Raw genomic sequence first — 9,017 nt, forward strand, 5'->3', positions numbered from 1 at the left:
AAAATAAATTTCGTAAAAATGTAAATTTCAATGTTTATTATCAATTAGCCATGATATATAAAACATGTGAATCAAAAGTAGCACTAAACTGTGTTCATCGCATTACTATAGTCTAATACTTACCAATTAAAGCTGTTTATATTATGTACGTTCATTATTTCCCTACAAAAAATGAGTTATGAAATAAGATCTGATAGCAGATCTGGTAGTGGATGTTGACGAGTGAGTTTTCTTGTGGAATCTTGCTATAAATCTTACGTTTCATGATCAACATAATCAACATCTGTTCAGGCAGTAGATTGGTAACGTAGAATAAAACACAGATGTTTGTTTAAAAACTCAGCTAATGCTAGGTTAGTCATTTATTATCGTGTGAAGCTACGTTTCGTCGAGAATTTTCTCTTAAGGGGAGTCATACACCAATTGTCACACACTGGGAGTCACACTCCTCTTTGTCATATTTATGATATAAACCACAGTTTAATGTCAATCTACATTTTCAACTTTAAATTGACATCTTTGAGCCCTAAAAAATGTAATAGTATATTATGATACGTGTGACTTAAGCAGGCCATTATTGCACGGCACGGTTAGCACCCGAGCGAAGCGAGGGTGCTAGTGCCGTGTTAAGAATGGGCTACTTGAGTCATAAGTATCATACGTTTTTTTATAGCACTGTGCTAAATTCACGTTTAGGCCCCCTTTGGCGAGATATAAGGTGCTCATAATAGCGTCGCGGTGTGAGGTTAGCGCACGAGCGTAGCGAGTGCGATAGGCACGCCGCGGTGCAATAATGAGCAGCTTAAGTCACGGCAAAGCGTGCCTTAAACGTGAACTTTAGCCACGCAGTGCTATAAAAAAAGTTGCAGAATAGGCCTTGGCATCTGCGACACGGTGACTTTGCGATGCCCGGCCACCGCCGCACTGTAAAGGTCGCGAGCTCGAATAGGGCTAGAAACGCGATGTTCGAGGGAACGGGAAAGAAAGGCGAAATAAAATAAAACACAAACACTTAATTATTATTTATGAGAAATCACTTTTATTTATCAAAAGAAACTGGCGTAATTATCTGGCGCGATCACGACTAGGCACACACACTCTCGTACACGACTCTGGCGCTATTTCTTTATCGACGATCTGACGTTCTGTCTCCTTGGCGATGATTCTTAATTAAGTAGACTCAGGCAATATGGGCACAGGCAAATCGTATTCCCGGCGGTCAAAGACCACAGTCTAAGGTATCGCGAACCGGCTCTCCGTGACTATAATCAACTTACGCGATAACTGTTGAGTCGCTCTCAACGCTTCTCAAAACACTAATTACTCTCTCACACTGAACACGTCTCACACTTCTCAACCCTGCTCGCTCTCTCTCTCTCTCTCTCTCTCTTAAACTCACTCGGCACAAAGACTCACTCGTACCTCTACTCACTCGGCACAGAAACTCACTCGTGCCTCTACTCACTCAGCACACAGACTCACTCGTGCCTCTACTCACTCGGCACAGAAACTCACTCGTGCCTCTACTCACTCGGCACAGAAACTCCCTCGTAACTCTTGTACTCTCTCGCTCATGGTCAACACGTGAATGCCACACCGACGCAGCTCGTTCTCGCTCTCTCACGTCACGCACCCTAGCGGCCCTAACTCCAAATTAGTTATTGTCCGGCGCGAATTACAATTTATGAAATACATCGGCTCTCTTATTTGCTCTTCTGGCGCAATACTCCGGCTCTGGCGTGGTTCGCTCATCAGAATCACTGCTCGGCTCTGACACGAAATTCTGTAGTGTCACACATCTAAAAATAGCTCATTTGTCTCATCTGTGCGCAAGGTTCAGATCAGAGTTATTCAGGTGGGAGATGCTGATAGGTCTCAAAATCTTCAGAAAAGTATCCTTTATGGGCTGAGTTTTGTGGAATTTTGATTAGAGTTATAAAAAAGTTTGTATGCCAACAGATGTGAAAAAATCAAGAAATAAAAAAAATTTATCAATGTTTTTTAGCACAAATTGAATAATACAACTGATATGAAGGTCTAAATCAAAATTCCACAAAGCTCAGCCCATAAAGGATACTTTTCTGACGATTTTGAGACCTATCAGGATCTCCCACCTGAATAACTCTGATCTGAACCTTGCGCACAGTGCCGAAAGGCTTTAAAATAGCAAAAATGAGCTATTTTTTTATGCAAAGGCCTATTCTGCAACTTTATTTTCACATATTTTAGGGCTCAAAGATGTCAATTTTATGTTGAAAATGAAGATTGACATTAAACTGTGATTTATATCTCAAATATGACAAAGAGGAGTGAATTGGTATATGACTCCCCTTAAAACATAGTTTTGAATCTCACTCTTCTCTTGATTAGCCTGATGAGGTCAAGAAAATTCTCGTCGAAACGTGTCTTCACACGACAATAAGTAACCAACTTGGCATTAGCTGGGTTTTTACACAAACATCTGTGTTTTATTCTAAGTTATCAATTTATTACCTAAATAGATTGACGGGAGAATTTATATAAATTTACTTTACTAAAACACATAATGGCAACTATCGGAAGATCAATATACATAGTCTAATATCCAGACCTTCTATCAGATTTCGAGTAATTATTTTAAAATATCATTGAATCTTCGATTTACGTTTACTTTGATCTTTGGTTTAATTAGAGGAAAAAATAGTATTTCGAGCTGATATTTGAAAATACACATATAAATTACACCTCACGTTCCGCCCTTTCGAGATTATACTTTTACTTGTAGCTTCCTAAGCTGCTCGCCAAAGTTACAACGCATTCTTTATATAGAGAAAAAGAAACTCCGTGGGAGAGGCGCGCCTCGCGTCAGTCTAACGTGTGCTGCTTGCTCATACTTTCTTGCGTTATCGCCAGACACACATCGTGTAAATCTAACCGTTAAGGAGATTGTCTTGGGTAACACACTAGTCAATTAGGAATTTTTTCTGTACAAGTTTGACCGCGAGGGCGCAGACGTGTTTTGGGTATTCCTGTGTATTTAATATATCTATGTATATCTATAGACATATGTGTGGCGCCTTCATCCCAGCAAAACGAGAGACGTCGCTCACGGCGCTGCTTGGGTCTCTCTCCAAGCAGCGATGATCGTTGACAGCGCGAGCTGCGCGCGTCGATCGGCCGAGAGTGAGAGAAGTCGATCGAGCTTGGATCTCGTCGACGAACGATCAATCGACCACTCTCTCTCTTCGTGCTTTCACAACACGGTGAAAATTTTGCGCGCGCTTTTCTCTTTTCGCGCCAAAAGAAAAAGCCGTTGGACTCTCAAGTAACGGAAACGAAGTATGGTCATTCCCCGAGACGACAACCGGCGGGCGAATTTCGAGGACCAGCAGCAACAGGCACCTGGAGCGAACGGCCAGATGAACCAGGATCAGCAGCAGCAAGCACTTGGAGCGAACGGCCAGTTGAACCAGCTGCCTGGCCCGATGGACCAGCAGCAGTGGCAGCAGCAGCAACAGCAGCAGGCTGGACTGATCAACCAGCCACATCAGCTCGGTGCAGGCCGTGGCGACGACGTTCCACCACAGGGGGTCGGCGCTATGAGCAACTGCCGGCTTCCCCCTTTCTGGTGCACCGGACCCGAGCTGTGGTTTTTCCAGATCGAGTCACAGTTCCAGGTGCACAACGTCACCAGTGACTCAACGAGGTACCACCTGGTCGTGGCGGCTCTGGACGTGGACGCCATCGCCGAGGTCTCGGACATCATCCGCCGACCACCTGTCGTGGAGAAATATAACACGCTCAAGACGGCACTAATCTCGCGGATGACGGACTTACCCGAAGTTCAATTGCACAAGCTGCTGACCGGCGTGGAGCTTGGCGATCGACGACCCTCGCAACTCTTACGCCGCATGAGGACGTTGGCCGCACCGGCAAATGTGAGCGACGAGGTGCTCCGAAGCAGATGGCTGGATCTTTTGCCGCCGCAAACGAGACGCCTGCTTCTCGTCATCAGGAATCAGTCGCTCGAGGATCTCGCGGCAGTAGCCGACGAGGCTCATGAGGTCGGCCCGTTGGTCATGGCAACGAGTCCCTCGCCCCGGAGGTCCCAGTCGCCGTCGAACCAGGTCGCGCAGGAGCTCGCACAGCTCCGCCGAGCTATTGAGCAGCTCACTACCATTACGCGCGAGTCCATTGGATCTAGCAGTGGCCAACGAGGTCGCTCCAGGAGCCGTGGGAACCGGCCGGCAAGAAACAGATCGCCTACGCCAGCGAACAACGCGAGGACTGGATATTGCTGGTACCACGCGACCCACGGCGACGTCGCGGACAACTGTAAGCCAGGCTGCACGCATCCGCTGACGAAATACCCATCAGCTCAATCGGGAAACTAGAGCTGCTGGCTCTGAATTCGGCGCTCACCGTCAGCAGCATGCAGGAACGCCGACTCTACGTCACCGACCGAAGAAATAACATCAGGTTCCTCGTCGACTCTGGCTCGGTTCTCTCGATAATTCCGAAGAGGATTTTTCGCAGGCCCCTCGTCAAGCAGGCCCTCGTGCTGCAGGCCGCGAACGCAACCCTCATTGTGACGTTCGGTGAAAGGAAGCTCACCCTCAACCTCGGATTACGGAGACCGCTCGAGTGGACTTTTATCGTCGCGGACGTCAGCACGGCAATCCTCGGAGCGGACCTCATCATCCGACACGATCTGCTCATCGACCTCCCTCGCCGTCGCCTACTCGACCGACTGACCAACGTCGCAGCGTCGTTCTCGTCAAAGACCTCGTCAAGAAAAAAGAAAGGCTCGCCTGGACACCGGAGGCCGAAGCCGCTTTCGAGCGCACCAAGAAGGCGATGACCGAGGCGGTGCGTTCATCGTTCTTGTCGCCGTCGCAGCCGCTCGCTCTCTACACCGACGCCTCGGACACGGCCATCGGTACCGCGCTGAACCAGCAACGCGAGAGCGGAGTTTGGGTGCCGCTCGGGTTCTTTTCAAGGAAGCTCTCGCCAACGGAGCAGCGGTACTCTACGTACGACTGCGAGCTTTTGGCCATTCACGCTTCGATAAAACACTTCAATACCCTCAATCCGTACATATGTACACAAATGTATATACAGTGGTGGCCGGTTGTAACGAGATTCACGGGACCATCGAAAAATTCTCGTTCTATCCGGTCCTTGTTATAGCCGACATGAGCATTAATCACAATAATTTTTTTGTTATTTACCAGTTTCATTTTTTTATCAGATAAGATGAGATTATTATATGTATTGATTATTTATTTACATTGGTATGAATGATAATAATATAATAATATCATAGATAATAACATAAATTAATTGTATTAGTTATTAAAATTACAGAAAAATGTTCATGAAACTCAAAATTTTAGTTTGTACTAGCTTTACTGATTTTTGTTTTAAATGAAAATTAGAAATACTTGATTTCATTATACTCTCACGATTTTTCCAAATCGTCGAAACAGTTGAGGACGGTAGATCATAAGTAATGCAAACTACGGTATGAGATTTACCATTTTGAATGATAGAATACTTATCGCTCATTGAAAATGTCTTCCTTTTTTTTGGATTAAAATCTCCCATTTTCAAATTTTACGAAGAGAAAAGTACAAGATATACGTTTTCCCTACGAAAGCAACTGTAAAACTGATCATTTAACTTGCTTAAAGTAAGTTTTTGGTACATAATTCTGTGTTATTGAGTTTGCGTACGAGTATCTAGCTACGAGTGTAAACACACAATTTCTCGTTATAAACGTCAATTTTTTCCTAATTTTTCCTAATTTTTGCTCGTTATACCCGAGTTCTCATTATATCGAACTCGTTATATCGATCAAATTTCCTATACTTAATGCATTGGAACCAACCAAACGTCCAAAATCTTCTCGTAATAGCCGGTCTCTCGCTATATCCGACCTTTTTATAAACGGTCTTCACTGTAGATATATTAAATACACAGGAATACCCGAAACACGTCTGCCCTCTCGCGGTCAAATTTGTACGGAAAAAATGCCTAATAGTGGGACTAGAGTTTCCGCTTAAGGCTCCTCTATACAGAGGGACAAATACCGACATACCGATATTATTTTGTACCCATTTTTTTTATTTTCTAGACAACCGTTGAACTTGAAATTTCGTGGGAGTGATTATGAAACTTATAAAAATGTGCCTCTGGGGCCAGTTTTCAATAAAATGTTTAATAAAATCATTTTAACTAATTGTTTGAGAATACGTTACTTTTGAGGTTATAAAAGAGGGATAATAGAAAATCAAGTTTGTTTGAAAGTACCGGTCATTTAATTGAAAACTGGCTCCAGAGGCACATTTTTATAAGTTTCATAATCACTCCCACAAAATTTCAAGTTCGATGGTTGCCCAGAGAATAAAAAAAAATGGGTACAAAATAATTACGTACTTGTTATCGACTGAGTGTGTATAGAGGGCCCTTAACTAGCGTAGCATCTGGTAAAGCGCTGCCGGTAATGACGTACACGCTGGCTACACCGATGCAGACGTGCTTACATATAATTTAAACACGCACTCCGAACCCGCGATACGCAACGGGCTTGCATTATTGTAAGAAATTTATTGATTATTATTAAGAATTATACTGAGGTGGAGTGTAAAAAAGAAAAGACGCAATTCCTACCAAGTTGTTTTGCAGTCCTGAAACCCGACGGCTCTACTAGATTTATATTAAATTTAAAGAAATTAAATAAATTTTAAGCTAGAAAATATTTAAACAGTTAATAGTGTAACCGTTGCCGTGACCGATATTCAAATTCGTAAAGAATGCTAGGCGATGCGCTCCCTCGCTCTGGTCGCCGGCTGGCTCAGTACTCGGTGCGACAATTCGCACCGACCGCGGCGGTGTCGTGGTCCAACCTAGGATAAAGTAAACGGGAAGGTCTTGCCGAAATAATAGAGACGGGAATTGAATAGGCAAAGTAATAAAGTATTTATTCAATGGATTTTCGAATAGCGAATGCAGCAGCGCAATCGCGGACTCACTCTCAGTCACACAGAGACGCGATTGCACACGCAGGAGAAGCAGAGTACTCGAGTGGTATTTACAGGTGTTGTAAGCCGTCAATGGCCGCTCGCAGTAGTCACAGTTGGCTGACCGTCTCACTCGCATGGACTGCTGCTCACACGCACAGTTCGCGAAGTCGCAATCACAAAATATAACGTGAGTCTAATTCACAAGCGGGAATTATGCTGGAGATACTTCTCGCGATTTGATCGGTTCGTTCTTGATCGACCCGTGTCGAATATACGCCCGCTCAAGTCGTGCGAATCTCGCGTCACGCACTTGCAGCGTTCAATCGTATTTCTATCTCGCGACAGGTCGGATTTCGGAGCAACGCACACGATGTTGACTCTCTCGCGGTCACCGAGCATCTCTCGTATGCACGAGCTTCACGCGCTCACAAGACGCTCTAATTGGTCATGTGACCAATTAGTAGGCCCTTGCTCTGTAAGGCAGAAGGAGACAGGCGATTCCACGTGCGCTGACATGTGGATTCTCTCTCGCATACACGTACATTTACACACACGCGTGTCGCTGTGGCTGCTGCGTTAGATACAGGTTGTGTTTATGTCCCATCACAGTGGGACTGCGTGCTGAAGAGGGGAGAGACATGTGACAGCATAACGCGACTGTCACAATAAGATATTAATAAAGCTAATAGGGCTTGGTGCTGACATGCTCTCTATTGACATGAGAAACGCATATTTGACAATTTCAGTCCGGAAATAAGATTAAAAATATTTAAAATTTTGTATCAATAAGAAATTCTATAAGTTCGTATGCTTACCTTTTGGCCTGTCTACAAGTCCTTATGTTTTTACAACGATTTTTGCAGAATTTCCGTAGGAATTTCGAGCTTTTCTCACAAATTAGAAATTTGAATCCTCCAGAAATGCATGGATATTTTACAAGAATGCTTCAGGTGCATAAGAAATTCCAAGTGGTACTTGTAGAGAAGGGCACGAAATTCCTACGGAAATCCTGCAAAAAAAATTTTTGGAGTAAAAATATAGCTTTCAATGAACAAAAAATGCAATGAAATTTTTTCTAAGAATCTATTTTTATAATTACTTTTTTTTTGAAAGACATTGATAAAATGAGTATAATGGATACAATCTTACTATTAATGAAGGATTAACAATATGATAAAAAATATTTGTACTGTTAGAACCAATAACTATAATAAATCTTCAAAAGCAGCTTTCAATATCTGCCACTTCGTTTAATGGACTTGGTTCTGAAACGCTTAAAATTGGCAATCCAAAATTTTTCTGTTGAGCAACTTCTAATGTATCCTTCTGAAATGATTCATTTCCAACATTGGTAGAGCTTTCGGAGATATCAGAAGGAAGTTTCTTCGTATTTGATTGGTATTCATCAAGTGATGTTTGTGGATTCACAGAAATTTCCAAATGTTTAGTATGACAATTATTTATTTCATAAGAGGTCCTGTAACATCTTTACTCCAGCAATTTTTGCCAGGATAATTGGTTTTTTATTTGTTTTAAATTTGAATATACTTTAATTAGAATATTAAGGGTTCAAAATATTCAAGGTAGTTCATGTTAAACCTATTCTTGATACACTAACAAGGAGAGCCTTTCATCTGCGGGTCACAAATCCTTACCAAACTTGTTTAGGGATCTTCTTGTACATAATAATGAAGCCCCCTATGGTTACTTTATTCCAATGGGCCCTGGAATCCACTATAAAGCACCATAAAGTATATAATATAATATAATGTATAAAATACCATATATTAGCGTATAATAATATCAGGTTTACACAGTCAAGTCTAACTGATTGAGAAGTATTTATACTTTGAGTTTTTAATGTCCAAAACACCTTTTCAATCAATAAACAATTTAACTCAATTGGTTTACTGAAATTCTCAAAGAGTGAATCAATTCAAGCTAAAATTTATGCATTTATCAACTAATATATTTATATTAAATCATGTAAAAATGTTTTCATTTATAAAACTT

The 9,017-nt window shown here is 42.5% G+C and overlaps 2 protein-coding genes across 5 annotated transcripts in view; one reads left to right on the top strand and one right to left on the bottom strand.

Annotated features, from left to right (window-relative positions):
- Nucleotides 1-3,320: 3,320 nt before the first annotated feature.
- LOC106649727 lies at nucleotides 3,321-4,373 on the top strand. The gene has a single exon (XM_014367314.1). It carries the CDS (start codon nucleotides 3,321-3,323, stop codon nucleotides 4,371-4,373), a length of 1,053 nt encoding a protein of 350 aa, XP_014222800.1.
- Nucleotides 4,374-7,954: 3,581 nt separating this feature from the next.
- Nucleotides 7,955-9,017, bottom strand: part of LOC106649726 — a 64,511-nt gene continuing 63,448 nt past the window's right edge. For all 4 annotated transcript variants that reach the window (XM_023462562.1, XM_023462555.1, XM_023462556.1 and 1 more), the window contains 2 exons: nucleotides 8,104-8,490; nucleotides 7,955-8,013 (listed from right to left, as the gene is read on the bottom strand). In XM_023462562.1, the coding sequence (XP_023318330.1) occupies nucleotides 8,223-8,490 (268 nt within the window). In that variant the 3' untranslated portion in view covers nucleotides 7,955-8,013; nucleotides 8,104-8,222. The remainder of the gene's footprint in view (nucleotides 8,014-8,103; nucleotides 8,491-9,017) is intronic.

The sequence above is a fragment of the Trichogramma pretiosum genome, unplaced genomic scaffold (genome assembly GCF_000599845.2).
Source record: "Trichogramma pretiosum strain Unisexual culture from Peru unplaced genomic scaffold, Tpre_2.0 scaffold128, whole genome shotgun sequence".
Taxonomy (NCBI): Eukaryota; Metazoa; Arthropoda; class Insecta; order Hymenoptera; family Trichogrammatidae; genus Trichogramma; species Trichogramma pretiosum.